This window comes from Loxodonta africana, chromosome X (assembly GCF_030014295.1).
Source record: "Loxodonta africana isolate mLoxAfr1 chromosome X, mLoxAfr1.hap2, whole genome shotgun sequence".
Lineage (NCBI taxonomy): Eukaryota > Metazoa > Chordata > Mammalia > Proboscidea > Elephantidae > Loxodonta > Loxodonta africana.
The window spans coordinates 96637530-96665346 of NC_087369.1; the positions used below are offsets into that span (position 1 = coordinate 96637530).

Consider the following 27817-nt stretch of genomic DNA (forward strand, 5'->3'; position numbering starts at 1 on the left):
ATCTCCACTGAGTGATCTTTTAACACTAATGGCTTATGCTTTGCTGCAGTCTTACAATTACAAAAAATAAATAAAAATATTGCCTACAAAAACTTGTTCCATAAGCCAAATGAAATAATCATTTGGTCAGTGAACTAGGCTCTCTGGTCCTCTGCTAGAAATCAAAATAGTGACTTTTTTCCTTTTAAAAAAGTTCAATACCAGTGCCAGAACCAGATAACAAAACATGCTTAATTATGATGATTAATATGCATAAAATACATAAAGATGTTTTGTAAAAGAAACAAGAAAAAAGTGAACTTTTCTAAAAAATGCTTATTTGGGAGTTTTTTTTTTTTTTTTTTAGGACTCAATTAAAAAAAATCACTATACATGACTTATCAAAATTTCATGTTTCTATCTTCATGTCCTGTTTTAAATTTTAGTAAAATATCTATAAAAAGATATTAATGTCTTAATAAACTTACTTTGTTCTAATACATGACAAAAAACAGTTTGAAATTAACACCTTAGATTCTTCACAACTCATTTTCTATAAATATCTATGATCTCATTCATCCCATTTTCCCTTTCCCTTCCTCCTCCACATTCCCCAACCCAGAACAGGGACAGATCATTAACCATGCTTAACAGATAAAACAGATGAGAAGTAAAATATTTACTTATTATTACGCATACATATACTGATTCAAGATAACTGCCATGATATGCTACACTTATAAATAAAAAGCTCACACTAAATATAAAACAAATGGCTTAAGTTCATCAGCAAAGTCCATATATTATCACTTACTCTTTAGTTTTTTGTTTGTATACCATAAAGTTACTCAGTAACTGTCTACTGCACTTACATTCCAGTCAATATTTGCAAAAAAAAGATGTCTTTTGATTTCCTCAACTCCTTCTGAACCTATAAAATAGAAAGAATTTTTAATGAATTTTTTATCTTGCTATCTGCCTTCCAGACTGTTATCTGTAAACAGGAGTATACATATTTCATAGGTTCCTTGCAGTGAAAATTCTATGATTTCTTATCTTACATTTTATTAACAGATCTTTCACTTTACTATGATAAAAATAACTGATGTTCATATTGAATTACATAGGTTATCATGAATACTGAAGTACCTTCTAAATAAAATCAAAATTATTTGCAACATAACATTAAAATTTAAGTATATTTTTTCTTATTATTCTATACTTATGATGTCATATCTACGTGCCAAATTATGAAGTACAGAGCAACAAAGTAATCTCAAAATTTTAACACAAGGACATAAATAGGATAATAGGATCATATCAGTATCTAGGGAAAGGCTACCAGAAAGTGGTCAAATAGTGGGCAGTAACGGAAACATAGTATTTACCTTGAGGAATACTAGGAGGGACAAAATAAATACCTTCAAATATCTAAGATGATTACCTATAAGAGGAAGAATTCTGTGAATTCTTTCAAAAAAGGTCATCCATATATAAAATACATAATGTTATGTATGAAACAGATGTTTTAACTAGACCACTCCATTTCTTAAATCATGTTCATAAGAGTTTACTGTTTCAGGAATCTTTGCATATACAAATGCAAAATTCTAGGTATAAATTAGTATAGCAGCAAATGAACTTAAATCAGAAAACAAAGTTATAATTATCCCCCAAAATAAACAGTACCCACCCACTGCCGTGGAGTCGATTCTAACTCATAGCGACCCCACAGGGTTTCCAAGGCTATAAATCTCTACAGAAGCAGACTGCCACATCTTTTTCCCACAGAGCCGCTGGTGGTTTCGAACTGCCGACCTTTCAGTTAGCAGTCGATCGCTTTAATCACTACACCACCAGGGCCCCTTAAAATATACAGTATATTGTTATAAGAGACGAGACAAGTAACTATACCCAGTCTATTTGCTGGATTTCTTTTGAATAACATCCTTAGGAGGCTTTGTGCTTCAGCACTAAGAAACTGAGGCATTCCAAGTTTTGCTCTGGAAAAGAAGATTTTAGAAAATTTCACTTAATCTAGCAATACTTCAAAGTTGACAAATAAATCTAAAAAAAAAATCAGAGTGTTTTCAAATGGCAAATAATGTCCCCTATATGGTAGGACAAAGTAACAAAACAGTGTAAAAAATGTTCTTTGGTGTCAATTTATAATAACATTAAACTTCTAAAAACTGAAAATAAGGATTTTTTCCCCCAAGAGAAAAAGATATTGTGTATACTTACTTCAGTATCATATTCATGGTCTCATTTCTGTCTTTACCTTGAAATGGCAGAGTACCAGTAAGCATTTCAAACTAAAACAAAAATATAACCACAACAGTCCATTTAGCACAACTTATAATAAAATGCTTTGGAAAAAGAGACTTGTTAATACATTATCCTCAAATCATGCAGGATCTACATGATAATGGGTCAAAATGGGACCAGAAAACTAGGCCATGTAAGGAAAACTAGGTCCAGTTTCCTACTATATGTAGCTCAACTACACAGGTGAGTTTTAGCAAACGGAACCAATTTTTTCAGTTCTATATAATTTGGCTAAATTCCCAAACCCAAAGCAATTTGGAAACAGACACAAGGCATTCTTCTTTTAAGATATGCTTTTAAGGCAAACATTTAACAATAAAGGAAACCGAAAAATAAGCACCCAACAATTCCAAACTCACACATGTCCAAGACAGAATTAACCATTCTCACTACACCAAAAACCGGAACCAAAAAAGAGAGATAAGAGAAGTTGCAAAACACACACACACGTATAATATATATATTATATATATATATATATATAAAGTATATATATAATATATATAGCCAATATTTTAAAAACACACACACACAAAATAAATATATATGTAGCCAATATTTTTAAAAAGGGAAAAATTGAGATAGTTGTATACAACTAAAGGAAAACATTTTCCCCAAGAGATTTAATTGCAACACAGATAAATAAAATTTTTAAAAACTGGCATATAAAAGAAAAGACTAGGTCTAAAAATGAAGATCATTACAGTTCATTAAAGAGAAAAGTTTTTATATCCCTAATATTTAAAACTCAAACATTCAATAAAGGATTTGGTCACAGTCCTTTGCTCATTTATCTGAATTCACAATCTTAGTTAGCTCATCCATTCAATTCTCTCCTATATTCTGAAGACTCCTAAATGTGCTGTTCTAATCTTAATCTCTCTCAAACTCTAGTTTTCCCTCCGAAACCTGTAGTAATGGTCTCAACTGGGGAATGGAGGAGTAGGGATGGGTGGGAATCACGGAAAGGGAAAGAAGAAACAATTGTGTATTGGAATCAATCTTTCTCAAACTTGAGTCCCCTACTCTCCTGCCCCCTCAAAAAAAAAAAACCCTCCTCATTCAGGAGTCAAACTAATTCTTTAAACCTTTGCTAATATGATTGCAATATTCTCCTTTTTGACATATTACCTATTTTAATTTTATCTATCTTCAGGGCCTAATTTAAGTTCTACCTCCTCCAAGAAACCTTCCTTTCCTACACAAATTTATATGAATTCCTCCCTGAACTCCTATGGTGCTTCCAGATGATTTATTTAGTTATTCAACTGTTCCCCCAATCAGACTATATGCTTTCTTAGGTCAGGGAAAATGCCAAATATTATATTTCTTTGTAATCGATTCCTATATAATGTGTCATCTAGTGATAATAAGCATGCAAAATGAATTATCAGACTTCAAAAGTAAATTGTATTTGATTCAATAGATATTCATTATCATCCTATTTATGATTGCCAAGTATATGCTTAATCTCATGCCAAATCAGTCAGTGAGAATTAAACATTTACTAAATACCCACTATGCCAGGTACTGTGGAGATGAAGCGTAGTATAAGGCATGATCCCTGTCCTCAAGAGGATTACAATTCTTCTAGGGGCACACTTGAAATAATTTAACAGTAAAATGGTAAGACGATAAATTCTGTGACAGCTAATTAAAATATAAATGCTAAAGCATTCTGAAATCTATAATCTGTCAGATCTTACTCCATTTTTAAATATGAATAGCCTATGTAACAAGACTAACATTGACCTTTTCACCAGGAACTTTAAAAGAAATCAAAATACAAAAATCTTAATTACTATTGTATAGTAGCTAGGCAATCACATGTTTTTAAAATGATAATCATAAATTATCAGAACCATTTTCTTACTAGACACATCTCAAAACATACTAAATTTCAGTAGTAAGTTAATTTAAGTTAAATTCTAAATAATATTCATTTTCTGTGGGCATAATTAAGAAAAATAACACTACTTACCATAAGCACACCAAATGACCACCAGTCAGCACTCTGGGAATGGCCTCGCCTATTTACTACTTCTGGAGCCATGTACTCTACTGTACCGCAAAATGAGTAAGCCTTCTTTTCTTGGTCTACTGACTCCTTGCTGAGTCCAAAATCTGTAATAACCATGTTACAAAAAATATTATATGAAGAACTTCAGAAAATAAACATCAAAAGAAACAAAATAATGATTTCAAAACTATTCATGGTTGGCCTACAATTACTCTTAAGCAAGCTCCTGTGAGACCAATAACAGAAAGCAGCCTATATCTTATCACAGGACACTTTAAGAGCATTTAAAATTTACTCAGTTAAATATCCTCAAAATACAAGCTCTCAGGTCTGTACTAGAATATAATACAACAATTTTGAAGGGACAACCATTAAATAAAGATTGTCATATTAATCTAAGTTTTAAGATGATACAGAGACAGCAACTGACACTTTAATTAAAAAGTAAATTTTGTTATGGCTCTGGTGACCTTTCATTTTTGTTTAAGGCCTTCAAAGAGCTATAAACATCTAAACACGAAAATCAATCTTATTCCTATATGTTAGCAATGAACAATGTGAAAATTAAAACAATGTCAAAATTAAAAAGTACCATTTATAATACCACCAAAAAATATGAAATACACAGGTATAATATATAACAAAATATATGCAAGACTTGTATGCTGAAAACTAGAAATGTTGATGAAAGAAAGAAAAATAGACCTAAATAAATGAAAAAAAGATACATCATGTTCATGGGTTGGAAGATTCAATGCTGTTAGGATGTCAATTCTCTCAAAACTAATCTATAGAATCAATGCAACTCCAATCAAAATCCCAGTAAGATTTCTTTTGTAGAAATCAATAAGCTGATTCTAAAATTTACATGAAATAGCAAAAAAAGAAGAAAAAAATTGAAGGACTCATACTACCTGACTCTAGGACTTATTGTAGAGGCTACAGTAATAAGGACAGCATGGTATTGGAGAAATGCTAGACATACAGATCAATGAGAAAGAATAATGTCCAGGAATAGGCTCACATATACAGTCAGTTCTGCTATAATACTTATTTTAAAAATGTACATTTGTTCCAATGTGATTGCTACATTGTGAAACAATTTGAACATAACACAAATATCATGTTTGCTTATATATAATTTTATCTGCAAGAAACACTGAACTGAGCCAAGTAGGAAGACACAAAATGCATAAATGTACACACCTCAAACATCTACCAGGCACTTCAGTTCATTGTGTGTGTTATGAACCACTGCCATCCATATCTAGTGTTATAATTTTCCTTCTAATATCAGATAACCAGCCTTCTGCCACTTCACAATAACTTACAAGATGCAATCCTTCTAATGCCCATTAATAAAAAAATTTAAAAAAAATGCCCATCACCACAGTAAATTTCAGGTCTTTTTCAAAGTGCCATATTTACTGTAGTATGTATGTATTTTTTAACCATTTAGCATGTATAAAACAGTTTTTACTGGGTTCCTATCATTTTTTTTAGTGTTGTCACTGATGAAATATTTTAGTGTTATATGCACCTAACCCAATTTTCCCCTTAAGTTGTGTGGCTTTTACTGTGTGATTATGCACAGTCTGGTGATTTTTAACATCACAATATATTACATTTAGCAGAGATGACTGTACATTGTCAACTAGTTTCTGACAAAGGTACAAAAACAAATTCCTTGGAGAAAGGGCAATCATTTCAACAAATGGTGCTAGAACGACAGGATAAAAACAAAAAAAATCAAACCCATGGCCACCTAGTCAATTCCGACTGATAGCGACCCTATAGGACAGAGCAGAACTGCCCCACAGGGTTTCCAAGGAATGGCTGGAGGATTTGAACTGCCTACCTTCTGGTTAGCAGCCAAGCTCTTAACCACTGCAAGATACTGATATACAAAAAGCCATTCTAATATGATGTACAAACATTAACTCAAAATTGATTATAGACCTAAATGTAAAACATAAAACTTTAAAACTTCCAAGAAATATAGGATAAAATCTCTGTGATCTTCATTTGACAAAGATTTCTTAGATACAACATCAAAAGTATAACACCGAAAAGGAAAAAACTTGACAAACTGGACTTGATCAAAATAAACTGTTCTTAAAAAGATACTGTTAAGAAAATAGACAAGAAGATACAGACTGGGAGAAAACACTTGCAAATTACATATCTGATAAAGGAATTGAATTCAGAGTCTATAAAGAAGTCTCAAAATTCACTAATAAGAAAATAATCTAAGTTTTCAAAAATGGAGAATAGATATGAATGGACACTTCTCCAAAGAAGATATATGGATGGGAAGTAAGTACATGAAAAGATGCTAAATGTCATTAGCTAAAATGCAAATTAAAACTACAATGATATACCACTGCATGCCTATTAGAATAGCTAAAAAAAAGAAAAAAAAACTGACAGTACCAGTATTGGCAAGGATGAGGAGCAACTGGAGATCTCATACATTGCTGGTGGGAATACAAAATGGTACTCTGGAAACTCTGAGAAACAGTTTGGAGGTTTCTCATTAAGTTAAACATATACTTATCATATGACCAAATAATCCTACTCCTTGGGTATTTACTTAAGTGAGATAAAGTATGTTCACATAAAAACCTGTACACAAATGCTTATAGCAACTTTATTTATCATCGGTCAAACCAGGAAACCACCAAAATGGCCCTTAATTGGGAAAAGGATAAACAAACAATGGTACCACCATAAAATGAAATTATACTCAACAATAAAAAGGAATTATTACACATAACTACATAAATGAATCTCAAATGCACTATGCTAAATAAATGAAGCTGGACTCAAAAGGCTATATCCTGTATGGTTCTATTAATATAACATTGTAGAAAAGGGAAAACTACAGGGGCAGAAAGCAGATCAGTGGCTGTCTGGGGGTATCTGACTTACAGTAAGGGAATTTTTGCAAGTGATGACTCTATTTTATATCTTCATTTTGGTGGTGGTTACAAGACTGTGCATTTGTCAAAACACACAGAACTATACACAAAGAAAAGTGAATTTAAAAAATTAAACATTTTATTTAGAGATAACTGTAGATTCTCATGCAATTATAAGAAATAATACAGAGATCCTGTTTACCTAGTTTCCCCCAATGGCAACATCTTGCAAAATTACAGTATAATATCATTACCAGGTTATTGATATTGGTGCAGTCAAGACGGAAGATATTTCCATAACCACAAGGGTCAGAAGAGTAAGTTTTTCTGTATGTAAGTTAACCTTAATTTTAAAAGTGAAAAAAGCTATTAAGCCCTATATTGCTATTTTACAATAAAATACCAATATTAACACTTAATTTTAGGGCCCCTGAAAACTGATTTACTAACCATGCTCAACATTTTAGTTTAAAAAATCACTTACCCTTATATAATAACTGAATGCACTGTAAATTTTAGTATAATTAAAAAAACCTTCAATGTACTAACTACTATGTTCTTTATATTATGAGAAGTTTTAAACTGGATGTTCTATTTAGAAAATTAATTTAACAAGACCTAATTTTTTTTTTAATAGTCAAGGCGTGTTTAGCTGAATATTAACAACATACTTCGTAGAAAAGAACATTGGCTTCGTTGGCCATTCCAGGGAAAAGTGGGAAGAGGAAGAAAATTTTCGTATGCTCGTTACCTTTCGGAGATTTATGCCATTTCACAGAGTTCCTTTGCTGTACTCTTTCTGACAAGACTGCTACTTAAAATTTACAATATTAAGAGTGAGCTACAAGATTAAATGAGACGTTTGTTACACAATGGTTTTTCCAAGCCACTAATTTGAAAATAAAACGTACAAATCAGCTATATAAAGTGTTGTTTTTTTGGGGGGGGAGGGGGTGCAGAAATTTACATCTACGTAACTTTAAATGACTCTTTCTACAAGACTTTGCATTTTAAAAAGTATGCCCCCACCAAAACAAACAAACTCATTGACATCTAGCCCATTCCAACTCACAGCAACACTACAGGAGAGAGCAGAACTGCCCCCACAGGTTTCCAAGGAGTGGCTGGATTTGAACTGCTGGCCTTGTGGTTAGCAGCCAAGCTCTTACCCACTGTACCACCAGGGCTCCAAAAGTATGCCCAGAACACAATAAAGTTATGAGCATTTGCTGTAAGTAAAAATAAGCTCAATGATTTTCAAATAACCTTAAAATGACTTAAGTTATTTTCTTATATTTTTTCTCTTATTCAGTCCAAATACTGTGTGATTTAAATTTCTGCCACTGTACATTTTCTCTTCCCTCTATAGAAATTACTCATTAATTATGTTCCTCAGAAAATACATTACAGTAAGAACAGACAGTTAAATAAATTCTGCATTAAATTTATATTTTTTAGTGGAGTACTATCAGTAAATATTTTTTCTAAACCAGGAAAGTCATATTACATAGTTAGTTTTTATAAATATGAGGGGTGATTTCTGGAAAAAAAAAGTCACAAGGGCAATATAAAAATATTCTAGCAAGTACACATATAATTTGGGGGTATTCTCTCTCATCCTGCTGATCTGCTGCTTTTAAATAATAATCTCAATACGAGGTCAGTAGGGCTCAAAGGACAAAGTCATACCAGGAATCTTTCAATATTGCACTGCCATTCCAGAGTGGTCTGCTAAACATTACATTCATTCCTTTTGTGTGGAAGACTTTTAAAGGACAGGTGAAAAGAAAGGTATTGTCCCTTTTCTAAGATTATTTTGCACATTGATGTAAGCATGCCGGGGAAGATCCTGCCTACAGGAGCCATTCCTAAATTACCCAGCAATTCCACTCCTAGGTATTCTGAAATATTTAATGTTATGGATTGAATTGTGTCTGCCAAAAATGTGTATCAACTTGGCTAGGCCATGATTTCCAGTATTGTGTGACTGTCCACCATTTTGTCACCTGATGTGATTTTCCCATGTGTTGTAAATCCTACCTCTATGATGTTAATGAGATGGGATTAGGGGAAATGATGCTAATGAGACAGGCAGGACTCAATCTACAAGATAAGGTTGTGTCTTCAGACCTGGGGTTCCTGCTTCAGAAACTCTTAGACTAGGGGAAGATTGATGACAAGGACCTTCACCCAGAGCAAACAGAAAGAGAAAGCCTTCCCCTGGAGCTGGCACCCTGAATTTCAGCTTCTAGCCTCCTAAACTGAGAATAAACTTCTGTTTGTTAAAGCCATCCACTTGTGGTATTTATGTTATAGAAGCACTAGATAACGGGCAGAATTTGGTACCGGAAGAGTGAGGTGCTGCTCTAACAGATATCTAAAATGTGGAAGCAGTTTTGAAACTGTGAAAGGGCAGAGACTGGAAGAGTTTTAAAGTGCCTAACAGTAAAAAAGCCTAGATTGCCTTGAAGAGTCTATTGGTGGAATTATGGACTTCAAAGACAATTCTGGTGAGGACCCAGAAGGAAGTAAGGAGAGCTGTTACACTAGAGAAGGTAAAGACATCAAGCAGCAGCAACAGAGAAATGGCAGCAGCAGAACCAGGAGACCAGTGTGAGCCAGAGAGCTGAGAGCCTTTGTGCAGGAGGCTTCCTGGCAGACTGGGGTGCCTCCGAGCACTCATCAGTGGAGCTAGGCTTACAGGCCCACAGAGCAAGAGAGAGAGCTGGGTACCTTCTGGCTGAAGTTTACTGGAGAAGTTTCCTCCAGGCACTTATCGGTGGCGCTAAAGAGCTTTGGAACACTTGCCCCAGCAGGGTAGGTGTGGGCGGTGAGGCATGAGGGGCCAAGAGATCAAGGAATCAGGAAATAGAAGCTGAAGATACAAGAACACGGGAAGCAGAGCTGTCTCAGTTGCAAAGGGTAGGGCCACAACCTCTAGGGTCTCAAAGGGTGGATTTGCCACTCAAATGGACTAGGAGAATGCAGCTGCCCAAATGTGAGGGAGCCAAGTTGCTGTTCCAATGGACCTGGAGGGCAGAACTGAAGCCCAGGGCGGAAGGGCCTAAACTCAGAATCTGGAGAATGTGGCCAATACCTAGAGTCTGGAGGACAGGGCCTTTGTGTAAATGATCTCAGAGAACAGAGGATTATTTTCAAGCCTTGAGAGCTAATGTAATGTGTTCTGCTGACTTGCTTGGTGCCTATTATACCTTCTTTCCCTCCAATTTCTCCCATTTGTAATGGAAGTGTCTACCTTGTGCCTATGCCACCACTATACTTTGGAAGCAGATAACTTGTTTTCTAGATTTCACAGATGAAGAGCAATTTTGCAGAAGATGAGATTTTGGACATGGAGCTGATTTAAGACTTACTATGATATGATATGATGGGAAACCCCAGTGGCATATTGGTTAAGAACTATGGCTGCTAACCAAAAGGTCAGCAGTTTGAATATGGTAACATGGGGTGAATGTGTTTTATATGCGGCAAGGTCAAGAATTTTGGGGGGGCCAAAGGGTTGAATATTACGGATTCAACTGTGTCCTTCAAAAATGTATATCACCTTGGCTAGGCCACGATTCTTAGTATTGTGTGATTCTCCACCATTTTGTCATCTGATGTGATTTTCCTGTGTGTTATAGATTTTACCTCTATGATGTTAATGGGAAACCCTGGTGGCATAGTGGTTAAGTGCTACTGCTGCTAACCAAAGGGTCAGCAGTTTGAATCCGCCAGGCGCTTCTTGGAAACTCTATGGGGCAATTCTACTCTGTCCTATAGGGTCGCTATGAGTCAGAATCGACTCAACGGCACTGGGGCTGGGTTTATGATATTAGTGAGGTGGGATGAGCAGAACTTATGTTAACGAGACAGGCAAGACTCAATCTACAAGATTAGGTTGTGTCTTAAGTAAATTTCTTTTGAGATATAAAAGACAGAAGGGATCAGTGAGACACAGAAGACTTCATACCACCAAGAAAGCAGTGCTGGGAGCAGAGTACGGCCTTTGGACCTGGGATTCCTGCACTAAGAAACTCCTAGACTAGGGGAAGACTGATGACAAGGACCTAGCCCAGAGCAAACAGAAGTCTTCCCCTTGGAGCTAGAACCCTGAATTTGGACTTCTAGCCTCCTAAACTGTGAGAGAATAAATTTATCTTTGTTAAAGCCATCCACCTGTGGTATTTCTGTTATAGCACCACTAGATAACTAACTAGGATACATAACTAGGACACAAAAGATCTGAAAGCATGGACTCAAACAATTACATGTACAGCAATGTTCACTGAAGCTTTATTCAGAATATCTAAAATATAGAAACAAAAAAAAATATCCATCAACCCATGAATGGATAAGCAAAATGTGGTTTATGTGCAAGATGGAATATTACTAAGCCATAAAGAGAAATGAAGTCCTGATGGATGGTACAACATGGATGAACCTTGAAAACATTATGCTGAGTGGAGTAAGTCACTCGCCAAAAGACAAATACTATATATGGTGGTTACCAGAGGTGGGAGAGAAGGGGAGCTTTTGCTCAGGGCCTTTGAGTTTATGTTAATGGTGGTGGTATAATTGGGAAAAAGAGAGAATGATTGCAGAACTTGACGAATGTAATCAAATTACCAGAATAAATACAAAATGACTTGACATGATTATTCACCCAATTAACCTTAATGTAGAAGAGAGATATAGGTATGGTTTACTCTTCTCTTTTTCCCATCTTCCTTCCTCACCCTTGACAAAAAATTATAATTTATTAAGAAAAATATGAAAGAAAGTGAATTCTAATTAGCTTTGCAATTAAAGTTCAAGTGCTGTAAAATAAAAAAAAATTAGACATTATATAGTCTCAAAACTCATGTTATCTTTTCATATTTTTTGGTTTTCCTCCTCTTCTTCCAAACCTTTTGAACCCACGTAATTTCTTTTATATGTGAAAAAGGGAATCAGGCTATGACTCAGTAAGATTAACTAAAATTTATTTGAATATTGTCACATTTCAGCTTTCAAGGTAGCAGCTTAATATGTTATTTTCACACTGAAATCATATACTTAGGAATCTAAAGCAACTTAGGAGCCCTGGTGACACAGTGGTTAAGCATTCAGCTGCTAACCAAAAGGCTGGCAGCTCAAATTCACCAGCCGATCCTTGGAAACCCTGTGGGGCAGTCCTACTCTGTCCTATAGTGTCGCTATGAGTCAGAATCGACTCAATGGCAACAGGTTTGGTTTTCTGTTTTTCACCCAAAATTCTCTGTAAAGACCACATCTTCATTTTAGTTCTTTTTTACATTCTGATCATGGAATACAGAATTTACTATTTATTTAAAGCATATGTAGCCTTTTGAGATTGGCTTTTTCTCTCAGCATCATTCCTTTGAGATCCATCCAAGTTGTTGGATACATCAACAGTTTGTTCCTTTTTATGGCTGAGTAGTATTTCATTGTATGGATGTGCCACAGTTTGTTTAACCATTAACCCTTTGAAGGACTTTTGGGTCATATCCAGTCTTGAGCTATTATAAATAAAGTTACCATGAACATTTAAGCACAGGTTTTGGTTTGAATGTAAGTTTTCACTTCTCTAGGATTAATGCCCAGGAGCACAACAGTTGTATGGTTCTATTTATATAACATTCACAAAATGGTGATTATAGAGATGTGAAACAGATAAGTGGCTTCCAGGAGTTAAGGAAAGGGAGAGAGAGTGTGACTATAAAGGGGCAGTACAAGGGAGTTCCTCTGTGGTTGCAAAGTAGTTCTGTATCTTGATGTGGTTATGATATATAAATTTATGTAAGTGACGAAATGTCAAAGAATTATACACAAAGACATATAAGAAACGACTATGTCAAACACTGGTGAAATCAAAGTCTTTAGTCCAGTTAATTGTATTGAACCCATCGATTTCCTTGGTTTATAATTCACTGCAGTTTTGTAAAATGTCACCATTGGGAGAAGCTGGGTAATGTGTACACAAGACTCTATGTACTATTTTTGCAACTTCTTGTGAGCCTATAATTATTTCAAAATAAAGAATTTTTTTACAAAATGGTATAATAAGGATACTTATTATAAGATAAAATTTTTTTTTTTTATTATAAGAGTGCTGTGAGGATTAACACAGCGTGTTTTACATAGTAAACCCTCAGTAAACAAAACAAATATATTTACAAATAAAAAGCAAAATAAACTTCTGATTGTGAAATACATGGTTTAAAAGTTTACATTTCACTATATTTCAAGCGTTATGACTACTTACAATAAATCATTCAGTCTAGACTAAATCTAAGATGATATACTTTACCTAAAAAACCAAATGTCATTTCTTAATTAGAATAGTGACTATATTGTATATATATTTAAAATTACAATTAGAATATATTGTGACTTATCTAACCTTTAAGCAAACTTCAGTTCACTAAATCAATAAATAAAATACAAATCAAAACCAAGAAAGAAAGAAAATAGCCTTAGACAAACACATATTAAAATAAAGAAAAATATAAAGCACTGGTCTTAAGGTATGATAAGAAAATATACATACCTGTTAACTTGATATGTCCTATTTCATCAAGCAAAATGCTGGAAATCAAAATTCACATTCAACAAGATGTAATATAATAATTTATGTGAAACATTTACATAAGAATCATCATAAACTTACAATAGGTCAATATCTATTTGATACACTGGAAATTTTTCAATTAATTTAAAATTGATGGGTGTATTATGAAGGTTACTGTTTATGACTAAATTTCATATAATTACATAATTCATATAAAATTTCAAATAATCTTTAAAATAAATGACTTAATAGAGAATGCCAAAAGTAGTTAAAGAAGTACAGACAACAGGGATACATAAGGAGAATATAGCTTTACTTTTCTGGCTTCAGGTCTCTATATACAATTCCTAATTGGTGCAGATGATCCAGAGCAAGGGCCAGTTCTGCGAGGTAGAATTTCACGTCTTCCTCTGTAAACAGAACCTAGAATGAAATAATAATTTATCATTTGGTATTTCTTTCAAATTGTGAATATTTAAAAAATTTACTTCTTTAAAAACCAGTGGATAGATAAAACCTAGGTAAATAATAAGAAAATACGCAAAATACATTATTATTTGCTGGCATAACTATAGGGTGTACCAGAGAAGTAAGATTTCTAGACAGATGAAACTAACTTCATTAAGAATCCATCTCTTCGACATTAACCATTTTAATATAAATCTTCCTAAACATTACGCAGTCTGCAGACCTTCTTATACTGAATGCACTGTAAAGGATTTACCTTTTTTTAATGACTCAGTGTCATAAAACCAATATAGATTTTAGTACTGTGCTAAAATATAGTGACGTTCTATATATTTGAAGTATATAGAACATTTTGTTTTAGAGCTGATAATTTCACTATTTCTACTGTTTTCTCTTTCACCGTCTATGATCACTTCTTACAAATTTCACTTTTAGCAGCTCTACTAACTCAAAGCTTCTAATATACCAATATAAGTTGTTAAATTAGTAATCCTAGTACTACACACAATTCTAAACCCATTTCTGACCTCAGGGGTAGTTCCAGGCCTCTTCTGTTAGTGAAGTACATGCGTTCAATGGCACTTTATTTCTCAACCTTTTTGTACCTGAGAGTTGAGCTGCTATGATGAAATGAAAAGAGCACTGAACTTGGGAGTCAAAAGTAGCACTGTAACCTTAGACAAGTTACGTAGCCCTCTGAGTCTCAGTTTCTAAATCTGTACAATAGGGACAATAAAAACAAATAGCATCTGCTATATCTTCCTAACAAGGCTGTTGTGAGAATCAAACTAGATTACTGAGGGGGCAGGGGGAGGGAGCTTTGTAATCTGTGAAATGCTATGCGTGCAATTATGAGTTATTATTATTACAGGTTTATGCCCATATCCATTTCATAAATGAGTGTTAATTTACACACACCATTGGGTACTACTCAATCATTAGGTGTAATTTTTAAGATTTTTTAAGGGATTCAGATTGGCAAAAACATTTTTCTAGAAATTAGTTATTTTCATTAAAGAATTAAACCCCCTTGATTATTAAGAAGGCTCAAAACCTGAATCAAATACCATAAAAATCTTCCAACCCACCTGCCCATGTGGAGTCATGTTTGCTGCATTATACACTACAGATTCAGGCTATTAATAAAACTGCAGAGCATAAGTAAAGATAACTTTCCATATCCTATCTACTTTTAAAAGAGATCTATAGAAAAACAAAGATTGTTCATTATCTAAGTTTCAGGAAAGTTATTTTGAGTATAATAATGGTAAAAGTATAAGAACATTATTTTCATTTAGACTTTATTAAGAACAAAAACATTTCTTATTTAACTTCTGAGGAAGGACAATCAAAATGTTCACTGAGACCTAGCACATTTAAAAAAAAAGTAAATAAAAAGCTTTTGAAATTCTAAACTAAGGAAGAAACTTTGCCTAGGTCACAGTTTATGGGAAACCTATCCTCTTGTCATGAAGTTGACTCATGAAAGAGGCAAAGAAAAAACTAAGTAGCCATTATGTGCCAGGCACTTTACATTCATTATGTTATAATCTTCCAAATACCCCTATAAAGTAGATATTATCACCATTTCACATATCTGGAAACAAATTCAGAGTGGTTAAGTAACTTGCTCAAAAATATAGGATATTAAGAAGCAGACCCAGGATATGAACTCAGTTATACTTGTCCCTGGAGTCTCTGCATGTTGTGCTTGGCTGCTAGCTGAAAGGATTGAGGCTCAATTCTACCCATAGGTGCCTCAAATGAAAGGTCTGGCAATCTACTTCGGAAATCTCACCCACTAAGAACTCTATAAGACACAGTTCTACTCTGACACATATGGGGTCACCATGAGTTGGAACTGACTTGACGGTAACTGCTTTGGTTTTGTTTTGTACTTGTCCATAAGAACTACTTCTTCCCCAGAAACCCCTTCTGCCATATGCTATTCAAAACTTTTTTTGAAGCTTTAGGTTCATTCTCAATAATGAATCATTACTCATCCTACCCATAAATCCCCTCCCCTAAAAAATAAAAATCATCAAAAATTCCAGTACCCTAAAATAAGCACCGCTAACCTTTGTCCTTCAAATTGTTCATTTATGTATATGTATGTGTGCGCGCACGCGCATGTTTTAACAGAGTTGAGGTCATACTGTATATCCTATTTAGTGGCCTCCTTTCCTCCCCACTTAATATTACATCATAAGCATTTTCCCATATCTTTGAAACTTATTTATAAACACTGCTTTGAACAGCTGCACAATATCAACCATACTTATTGACCATAATTTATCTAAACATATCCCCTTCTGGATGTTTAGGCCAGTTTCAGTTTTTCACTATTTTAAATAACTCTGTGATATGCATAAAACTTTACTGATATTTACGGTTTTTCGTCAGAATAAAATCTTTAGAAATAGAACAGAAAATACTGGGTCAAGGAGCACAAATCATCATAAAGGTTCTTGACATCTATAGCAAAAATTTATTTTCCAAAAAGATTACAATAATTTTTACTCCCATCAGCAGTTATGAAAGCATTTGTCTTACCACATCCATAACAGCATTGAATGTTAACCTTTAAAAAACTTTTCAAATTTGATATAAAAAGGCACCAATCTTGTTTTATTTTTAAATTTTAATTCTTAAACTGAACATTGTTTTAATATCACCTGGACATTCTATTTTTTTCCATCAATTATCCAGTAATTATTTTTCCTATTTTATATTACTGACTGTTTTTTCAACTGGTACAAGCTTTTTAAATATTAAAAATGTCAGTTCTCCATCATATTAGTTGAAAATATTTTCCCATTAGTCAATTGAGCTATATTTTCTTATAGGATAGTTTTTTTCAAGATTTAACTCTTTAATGTAAGTGAAATTTATTTTCATATACGGTAGAGATGACACTTTAAAATTATTTTTTTCTGAAATATCTAGACAATTTCTTGAGTTCTATTTATTGATCAATCTCTTCATGACTGAGTTGTGATTTTTCCTTTACCATAATAATATATGTTAAGTCATATATGCCAGTATATTTGTGAGCCATAAAATATGTGTCTAATCTTGTGTTGATACTATGGTATTTTGCTGATATCCACTTTATAAAGTCCTAAACAAGTAGTAGGGCAAGCGTAGGAGCCCTGGTAGTGCAGTGGTTAAGCACTTGACTTATAACTGAAAGGTTGGCAGTTTAAACCCACCAGTTGCTCCATGGCAGGAAGATGTGACAATCTGTTTCTGTAAAATTACAGCCTTGGAAATCCTATGGGGCAGCTCTACTCTGTCTTATAGGGTCTCTATTAGTTGGAATCAACTTGACAGTAATCGATTTTTGGGCAAGGGTAGGGTGTTTGCATCTTTCAAAGTTTCTTAGTTCTTCTCACTTTCCTATATAAACTGTAAAATCAGTGTCAATTCCAAACAAACAAAACTTTCTATTAGGACTTTCTTTGTAATTTTGTTAAGCCTATAAGGGTCACTCTGGAAGAACTGACAGCTTCACAGCAATAATCAACCACTATATTTTCTTGGTATTAGCAAAGTAAGTCATGGCTTAAGAGGTACATGCATTTGTGTATAATAGGGGAGAGAAATTTAGGTAGGTACTTTTCACTTTAAAATATGTGTGTATATGTATACATACACATGCACACACATACATATATATGATGTCTAATGTCTTGTGGTATGTCATATATTTTGTCCTGTGAGGAAATATATATATATATCTCACATGTATTATGAATCTTTAACACAAAAAAATATACTTTTAAAGTCTTTTTTCTAAGGCATAAAGAATAAGCCCTCATTTTGGATCCTTCAAAAATAATTTTTTTACAAACAAGTGAAGTATATAACAAACAACTACTTATTAAAAGGCTATCTATAGAAGTAACCTTTATATAAATTTTTTAAAAGTCTGTTTGACAAATATACTAATTTTGTCTTTTGGGAAATGCATTTAAAATGCTTGCTCTTACCTAATATTCCAGATTTAGGAATCAAAACTTACTGACTGCATCTCTGTGCTAGTATGGGTTTAGATAGTCCCACATCGAGAATGGAGGTCTGAAGAGTTTAAAAAAAAATTAGAAATGACTACAAGTAAGCATTTCTCAAACACATTCTTGACACTTTTAGAATCTAACATAAGAAATCATGAATGTTGCAGCCTTGTTTAACTGTTGTCCCTCTATGCCTCGAGATCAGCTTTTAAAAAAAGGCCCTTTAAAGACATTCCTTGGAAGGGTTCTAGATATACCCTACCACACACTGAATTCTGTTCTACAGTGAACAATATACCAAGATCACAGTCTATGCTCATGCATGGCACATTCTGCACTGGAGGTAGACAGATATAAGCCAGAGACCTTAGCCACTTAAGCACTGACTAGCATCCCAGAACCATACTGTTCCTTTTCATAGCAAGTTCCAGAGTTCTGGGATTCAACAATAGTTCCCCACACTTACAATTTTAAATTCTAGAAGATGTTGAACCTCTCTTACCCAATTAAAATGCTACTCCCACCCATACTACCACTTTGAGACAAAATGGAATAAATGGAGACATGATTTAATCTCCCACCTGAAACAACTAAAACACAGGACAAAATACATGAAATAACACTTTTCAAGACAGGAGACATCAGGCAACAAAGGACAGTGAAACAAATGAGGTGAGCCCTACAACTGCCTTAGCTTACTACCTGGAAAGAGTTTCTACCCAGCAGTACAAACAGGGCTGAGTCATGTGTAGCCCAGAAGACTTCCTGAGTTGAAGAGACACAGCTGAAAGTCTGGTGATAGAGTACCAGAGAAGAGAGAATTGCACAGAAAGAGAACTCTGGAGATAACTAAACAGTTCCCCTAAAGTATTCAGTAAAGCAATGCTCAGTGCATGTGAGTGAATAAAATACCTACAACCTAGAAAAGAACCAACTGAAAGGATTTGAGGGAATAATCCATGAAACTAACACAAGGCCAGGAATAGTTCCTATTCCTACCAGGCAGAGCAGAAATCCTCATAATTCACAGGGCATCAGATAGAGTATTTAGAAGGGTTTTGCATCAGTTAGTGGAGCAAAATTAACCTTCAGCAAAATGCTCCTCTGTTCCAGTCTAACAAAATTTAAAAGAAATACCTGAAAGTGTCAAACTATTAACATGTTACTTAACCACATTCTAGAACAAAACTCAGCAATATTTATAGGAAAAAATATTTTGAATACCTAAAAAGATAAATTTCACAATGTCTGTCATTCAATCAAAGAACTGCCAAGTATGGATCTGAGGAAACTACTTGAGTTCAGGAAAAGAGCAATCCAAAAGGATTAAAAGAAACAATGACCCTCTAAAATGGCTAGGATTAAAAAAAAAAAAAAAAGAAAACAACAGATGTTGGTGAAGATATGGAGAATTCAGACCCCTCATCCATTGCTGGTGGGATTGTAAAAAGGTACAACCACTTTGGAAAAGCAGTTTGGAAAGCAGTTTGGCAGTTCCTCAAAAAGTTAAATACAGAATTGCCATATGATTCAGCAATCCCACCGCTAAGTACATACCCCCAAAAACTGAAAGCAGAAACATAAATTGACATTTGTATACCAGTGTTCACTGTAGCGCTATTCACAATAGTTAAAAGATAGGAAGAGCCTAAATGTCCATGAACAGATGAAAGGATAAACAAAATGTGGTACATACAATAATGGAATATTAGTCATAAAGAGAAATGAAGCCCTGGTACACGCTACAACACAGATTGAACCTTAAAAGCATTATGCCTAGTGAAATAAATCAGTCACAAAAGGACAGATATTAAGACGATCCCACTTATATGAACTATCTGGAATAGAAAAGTATATACAAACCAAATTTCATTAGTAGTTACCAAGAATGGATAGCAAGGAGTGGGAAAGAGGGACTCACTGATTAGGGGGCACTGAGCTTCTGTTAGAGGTAACAGAAAGGTTTGGAAATGGATAATGGTGATGACTGAACACTATGATGGATATAATTAATGTCACTGAATTGTATGTGTAAGAAATGTTAAAATGACATATATTTTTTCCACATAAACTTACCATAATGAAAAAAAGAAGAAAAGGAAAGAATGAATCCACAGAGTTCACAAAGGGCCACAATAGGCCCACTTTCCAAAAGCTAAAGTAAAAAGCTCATAGCTCATAGTGTGTTTGTTAGAGTACTCAGAAGGGTCATGCTGTAGTATTGAGGAAAATTTAACCCTAAACTAAATGCTGTTCTGGTCCCACATAACAAACCTACATAACAAACCAAAAAGATCAAGATGTTTCTAAGAAACTGAATCACATCCTAGAACAAAGCTCAATACTACAGCTAGCATGCAAAAAAAAAAAAATTAAATTCACAGTATCTGCCATCTAATAAAAATTACCATGCATGCAAAGAGGTGAGAAAGTAAGACCTACAATGAGAAGTTAATTAATCTCAGTCAACCCAGAAATGACAAAAATGATAGAATGAGTAGAAAAGGACATTTTAAAATTTATTATAACTGTATCCCATATGTTCAAGTAGAGAAAAGATTTAGCATGCTAAGTGGAAACAAGGAAGAAGTAAAAACAAGTGGCAAATCATCTTCTAGAGATGAAACCTACAATGTCTGTAAATAAATATGTAATGGAATGGATTAAAGAAAGATTGGATATTGTAGTAATTTAGTGAACATAATGAGATAATTGAAATTATCCAAAAAAAAAAAAAACAGAAAGCCCTGAAAAAAACATTACCAGTTTATCAGCGAACCATGAGACAACTTTAAGAAGTCATACGTTTATCATACGTGTGTGTGTGTGTGTGTGTGTGTGTGTGTGTATACACACGCCATGTACAACAGTACAAAATACTGCCTGGTCCTGCACCATCTTCATGATCTTTGCTATGTTTGAGCCCACTGTTCCAGTCACGGTCAGTCCATCTCATTGAGGGGTTTCCTCTTTTTCATATGAGAATTGGTTCATTTGAATTATGGTGTTGGCAAAGAATATTGAATATACCATGGACTGCCAGAAGAATGAACAAATCTGTCTTGGAGGAAGTACAGCCAGAATGCTCCTTAGAACCGAGGATGGGGAGACTTTGTCTCACTTACTTTGGACATGTTATTAGGGGGACTAGTTCCCGGAGAAGGACATCATCTTGGTAAAGCAGAGTGTCAGCAAAAAAGAGGAAGCCCTAAATGAGATGGACCAACACAGTGGCTGCAATAATGGACTCAAACATAGCAAAGATTGTGAGGATGGTGCAGGACCAGGCAGTGTTTTCTACTGTTGTACACTGGGTCGCTATGAGTCGAAACCAACTTGATGGCACCTAATAACTGTATATATACATATATATTACTGTCTTTGCCTTCTTTTAAGGTTTTCTCTTTATCATTGGATTTAAGCAATTTGATTATGATCCCTTTGGTATAGTCTTCTTTGTGTTTCGTGTGTTTGGGATTCATTGAATATCTTGGAACCATGAGCTTATAGTTTTCATCAAATATGGAATATTTACTTCTGTTATTTCTTCAAATATTTTTTCTGTCCCTCCCTTTCTTTCATCTCATTACCAGTCTTAAAATATATATACATACATATATATATATATATGTATCTGTACACACACACACACGTATAGATACATATATGGAAAATATGTATATATATCCATATGTAATACAAATATGGAAAATTTACTTCCGCTATTTCTTCAGATATTTTTTCTGTCCCTCCCTTTCTTTCTTCTTATTACCAGTCTTAAATATATATATATATATATATATCTATACACACACATATGTATAGATACATACATACATATTTAAGACTGGTAATGAGAAGAAAGGGATAGAAAAATATTTGAAGAAATAATGGAAGTAAATTTTCCATATTTGATGAAAACTATAAGCTCATGTTCCAAGATATTCAATGAATCCCAAACACATGAAACACAAAGACTATACCAAAGGGATCACAATCAAATTGCTTAAATCCAGTGATAAAGAGAAAACCTTAAAAGAAGGCAAAGACATTAAGACACATTGTTTACAGAGGAACAAAGACAAAAGACAGTAGATTTTAATACACACAATGCAAGTGAGAAGACAGTGAGGCAACATCATTAAAGTACTGAAAGAAAAGAATTGTCAACTTAGAATTCTTTATCCAATGAAAATAACTTTCAAAAGCAGAAACAAAATAAAGACTTCTGCAGACCAAAAAAAAGAACTGATCACACCAGAGCTGACTAATAAGAAATGTTAAAGGAAGTCCTTTAAGCAGAAGAAAATGATACTACAAATATGGATATAAAAGACTTTATTATTTGAATCTCTTTAAAAGATAACTGACTACTTAAAGCAAAAATAATAATGTATCACAAAATGCAATACAAGAAAAGCACAAAGGCAGGGGAGTGAGAAATTCAAGTGTATGGCTGTAAAGTTGTTATATTACACATGAAGTAGTATAGTTATCACCTGAAAATAGACAGGGATGAGTTAAAACATGGGCCAGTGAACTTTTTACATAAAGGGCCAAATAGTAAATATTTTCAGGTTTCCAAGCTTTATACCCCTGCTGCAACTACACAACTTTGCCACTGAACTACAAATAGTAAATGGGTGTAGCTGTGTTCCAATAAAATATTATTAACAAAACAGGTGACTGGCCAGATTTGGCCTACGGGCCACAGTCTGCTGACCTCAGAGTTAAAGATTTATGCTAGAAACCCTAAAACAATTACTAAAATAACACAACAAAATGTTATATGTGACAATCCATCAACATATAGAAAATATTATAAAAATAATAAACTGTAAAGAAGGTAAAAAAAAGGACAAAGAATAGCTGAAACACATAGAAAGCAAACAGCAAGATGGCAGATTTAAACCCAACTCTATCAATAATCACATTAAATGTAAAAAGTCTAACACAACAATGAAAAAGCACAGATTTTCAGATTTGATAAAAAGGAAAGGCAACTATATGCTGCCCAAGATACTTTAAATATAAAGACACAAACAGGTTAAAGTAAAATGATGGAAAAAGATATATCAAGCCAACACTAATTAAAAACAGTACTCACAGGGAAATTTTATAACACTAAACACTTACATTAGAAAAGAAGAGCTCTCAAATCAATAATTTTGGCCTCTACTTCAAGAAACCAAAAACAAAAAGCAAGTGAAACCCAAAGTAAAGAGAACCAAAAAAAAAAAAAATCCCATTGCTGTTAAGTTGATACCAACTCATAGCGACCATATAGGACAAAGAAGAACTGATCCATAGGGTTTCCAAGGAGTGGCTGGTGGATTCAAACTGCCAACCTTTTGGTTAGCACCCAAGCTCCTAACAACTGTGCCACCAGTGCTCCAAAGGAAGGAGAAGAAAGGAAATAATAACACCCAAAGGTGAAAATAATGAAATATAAAACAGAAATACAATAGGCTCCCAGGGACCCTTTTAACTTGGTACTGAAGTCACTCCTGAGGGTCACCTTTCAGCCAAAGATTAGACAGGCCTATAAAACAAAATGATACTAAATGGGCACACCAGCTCAGGGACAAGGACAAGAAGGCAAGAGGGGACAGGAAAGCTAGTAATGGGGAACTTAAGGTCGAGAAGGGGAGAGTCTTGACATGTCGTGGGGTTGGCAACCAATGTCAGAAAACAATATGTATATCAATAAACTAAAAACTAGTTTGCTGGTAAACTTTCATCTAAAGTACAATAAAAAAAAAGAAAAGAAAAAAAAGGAAATGTAATAGAGAAAAATCAACAAACCAAAAAACCAAAGCTGATTCTTTGAGAAGAACAACAGAATTCATAAACTTCTAGTTAGGTTAAGCAGGACAATAAGAGAGAAGACACACATTGCCAACATCAGGTGATCAATGGAGTTTTAAGTTCAGGTCCCTTGGACAGTGGGTCCAGTGGTTCCCTGAACCCATCCTGTAGTGATTTCCACAGCTCCACAATACATAATTAAAATAGACAATCAGCAAACAGCAGCATTCCCACATTGGTTCCCTGGCATATGGAGTGAAGGCTATTACGGTAGCAAAGACCAGGTGGAAGCCACTACTTAGGAAAATAGTAAACCAAAAGCAATCCCGTATTCCTGGAGGGACTGCAGAGATTAGTGCCACCATTAAGGACTTCAAGCACGAAGGGGTTGTGATTTCTTCTACATACCTACTCAGCACGCCTATCTGGCCTGTGTAGAAAACAAATGGATCTTATAGAGTGACACTGGATTATCGTAAACTTAACCAGGTGGTGACTTCAGTTGCAGCTGTTCCAGATGTGGTTTCATTGATAAAGAAAATTAACAGGTCTCCTGGTACCTGGTATGCTGCTACTGATCTAGTTAATATTTTTTTTTCTAGATTCCTGTTAGTAAAGACCACCAGAAGCAGTTTTCCTTCAGCTGGCAAGGCCAGTAATACACTTTCACTGTCCTACCACAGAGGCATACCAATGCTCCATCCCTATGTTATAATTTAATCTGCAGGGACCTTTCCTTTCCACAAGACATCACACTACTACTTTACTTTCATACCATCATGCTGATTGGACCTAGTAAGCAAGAAGTAGCCACTACTCTAGACATACTGGTAAGACACCTGCATGCCTGAGGGTGGGAAACAAACACAACAAAAACTTAGGGACCTTCCACCTCAGTGAAATTTCTAGGCATCCAGTGGTTTGGGGCATGTTGAGATATCCCTTCTAAGGTGAAGAATAAATTGTTGATTCTGGCCCCTTCTACAACAAAAAAGGAGGCACACCACCTAGTGGGCCTCTTTGGATTTTGGAGGTAACATATTCCTCACTGGGTGTGCTACTCTATCCCATTTACCGAGTGGCCCAGAAAGCTGCTAGTTTTGAGTGGGGTAAATATAAGAGAAGGCTCTACAATAGGTCTGGGCTGCCACGCAAGCTGCTGTATCACTAGGGCCACATGATCTGGCATATCCAATGGTGCTTGAAATGTCAGTGGTGGATAGAGATGCTGTTTGGAGTCTTTGGCAGGCCCTACTGGCGAATCACTGCACTGAACCTTAGGATTTTGGGGCAACACCCTGCCATCCTCTGCAGATAACTACTCTCCTTTTGAGAAACAACTTCTGTTTTGCTACTGGCCGTTAGTAGAAACTGAATCCTTAACAATGGGCCACCAAGTTACCATGCAACCTGAGCTAGCCATCATGAACTGAATGTTGTCTTATCCACAAAGTCATAAATTTGGATGTGCACAGCAACACTCCATCATCAAATGGAAGTGGTATATATAAGATTGGTCTAGAGCAGGCACTGAAGGCAAAAAAAAAATTATATATGGAAGTGTCCCAAAAGCCCATCGTCCCCACTCCTGTTACATTACCTTCTCTCTCCCAGCCTGTACCTATAGCTTCATGGGGAGTTCCCTAAAATCAGTTTACTGAGGAAAAGAAAACTCAGGCCTGGTTTACAGATGGTTGTCTGCGATATGCAGGCACCACTCAAAAGTGAACACTACAGCACCAAGCCCCTTTCTGGGACTTTCCTGAAGGACAAGGGTGAAGGGCAATCCTCATAGTGGTAAGAACTTCAAGCAGTGCACCTGGTTATTCATTTCAATTGGAAAGAGAAATTGCCAGAGGTATGAGTATATATCAATTCTTATGCTGTGGCCATGGAAGGAACACGGTGGAAAAATTGGTGACAAGGAGGTCTGGGGAAGAGATATGTGGATACACTTCTCTGAATGAGCAAAAAATGTAAAGTTATTTGTGTCCCATAATGCTCACCAAAGGGTGTCCTCAGCAGAGGGGTATTTTAACAATCGAGTGGATAGGATGACGTGTTCTGTGGATACCAATCAGCTTCTTTCCCCCAGTCACTCCTGGTCTTGCCCCATGGGCTCATGGACAAAGTGGCCATAGTGGTAGGGATGGAGGTTATGCATGGGCTCAGCAACATGGACTTCCACTCACCACAGCTGACCTGACTACAGCCACTGCTGAGTGCCCAATGTACCAGCAGAAGAAACCAACACTGATTCCTCAACACGGCAATATTACCCGGGGCGATCAGTCGGCAATGTGGTAACAGGTTGATTACACTGGTCCACTTCCAGCCTAGACGGGGTAGTGTTTTGTTCTTACTGGAATAGACACACTAGATATGGATTTGCCTTCCCTACCTGTAATACTTCTGCAAAACTACCATCTGTGGACTTACAGAACACCTTATCCACCATCATGGTATTCCATACAGCATTGCCTCGGATCATGGAACCCACTTCACGGCAAATGAAGTGTGGCAATGGGCCCATGCCCATAGAATTCACTGATCTTACCATATTCCCCATCATCCTGAAGCAGCTGGCTTGATAGAATGGTAGAATGACCTTTTGAAAACCCAGCTACTGTGCCGATTAGGTGGTAATGGTCTCCAGGAGGTTTCATGGGCTCTAAATTAGCATCTAATATAAGGTGCTGTTTCTCCCATAGCCAGGATTCATGGGTTCAGGATCAAGGGGTAGAAATAAGAGTTGTAGCAATAACTATTACTCCTAGTGATCCACTGGCAAAAACATTTGCTTCCTGTCACCATGAACCTATGATCTGCTGGTCTAGAGGTCTTAATTAAAAAAGAGAAATTCTGCCACCAGGAGACAATGATTCCATAGAACTGGAAGTTAAGAATGCAACCTGGCTACTTTGGGCTCCTCCTGCCTCTCAATCAACAGGCAAATAAAGGAGTTACTATATTGTCTGGTATTATTGATTCTCATCACCAAGGAGAAATTGGGCTCTTATTACACAATGGAGATAAAAAAGAGTATGTCTGGAATATAGGCCTTCCCTTAGAGCATCTCTTAGAACTACCATGCACTGTGATTAAGTCAATGGAAAACTATAAACCAATTTCCTCAAGGCTACTAACGTGTATGGGTGCCAGGTTGACAAGGGCTGGACTGTGAAGGTTAAATTTATGTGTAAACTTGGCTAGGCTATGGTGCCCAGTTGTTTGGTCAAACACTAGTGTAGTTGCTGTCACGGAGTTATTTGTTATCAGGTGCTGTCAAGTATGTACAGCAGAACGAAACACTGCTTGGTCCTGAACCATCCGCACAATCTTTTTTATGCTTGAGCCCATTGTTGCAGTCACTGTGTCTATTCATCTCATTGAGGGTCTTCATCTTTTTCACTGACCCTCTACTTTACCAAGCATGATGTCCTTTTCCAAGGACTGGTCCCTTCTGGAGTTCTCATGGAGTAGTTACATGCAATTAAATCAGCTGGCCTTAAGTAAAGCAGATTACCCTCCATAATGGAAATGAAGAAGTGAAAGTCTTTATTTGCAGACAACATGATTGTCTTTGTAGAAAAGCCTATGGAGTCTACAAAACAGCTATTAGAAGTAATAAGCAAGTTTATTTAGGTTGTGATATAGGTCAATAAAAAAAATCAATTGTATTCCCATTCAATTTGAAATTAAA

General features: G+C 35.3%; 1 protein-coding gene across 2 annotated transcripts in view; it reads right to left on the reverse strand.

Moving 5' to 3' along the window:
* The window catches only part of RPS6KA6 (ribosomal protein S6 kinase A6), a 160794-nt gene that overhangs the window by 56651 nt on the left and 76326 nt on the right, over positions 1-27817 (reverse strand). For both annotated transcript variants that reach the window (XM_003412704.4, XM_023551418.2), the window contains exons 7-12: positions 14139-14245; positions 13802-13839; positions 4289-4431; positions 2224-2294; positions 1894-1982; positions 852-910 (exon numbers count right to left, since the gene is read on the reverse strand). In XM_003412704.4, the coding sequence (XP_003412752.2) occupies positions 852-910; positions 1894-1982; positions 2224-2294; positions 4289-4431; positions 13802-13839; positions 14139-14245 (507 nt within the window). The remainder of the gene's footprint in view (positions 1-851; positions 911-1893; positions 1983-2223; positions 2295-4288; positions 4432-13801; positions 13840-14138; positions 14246-27817) is intronic.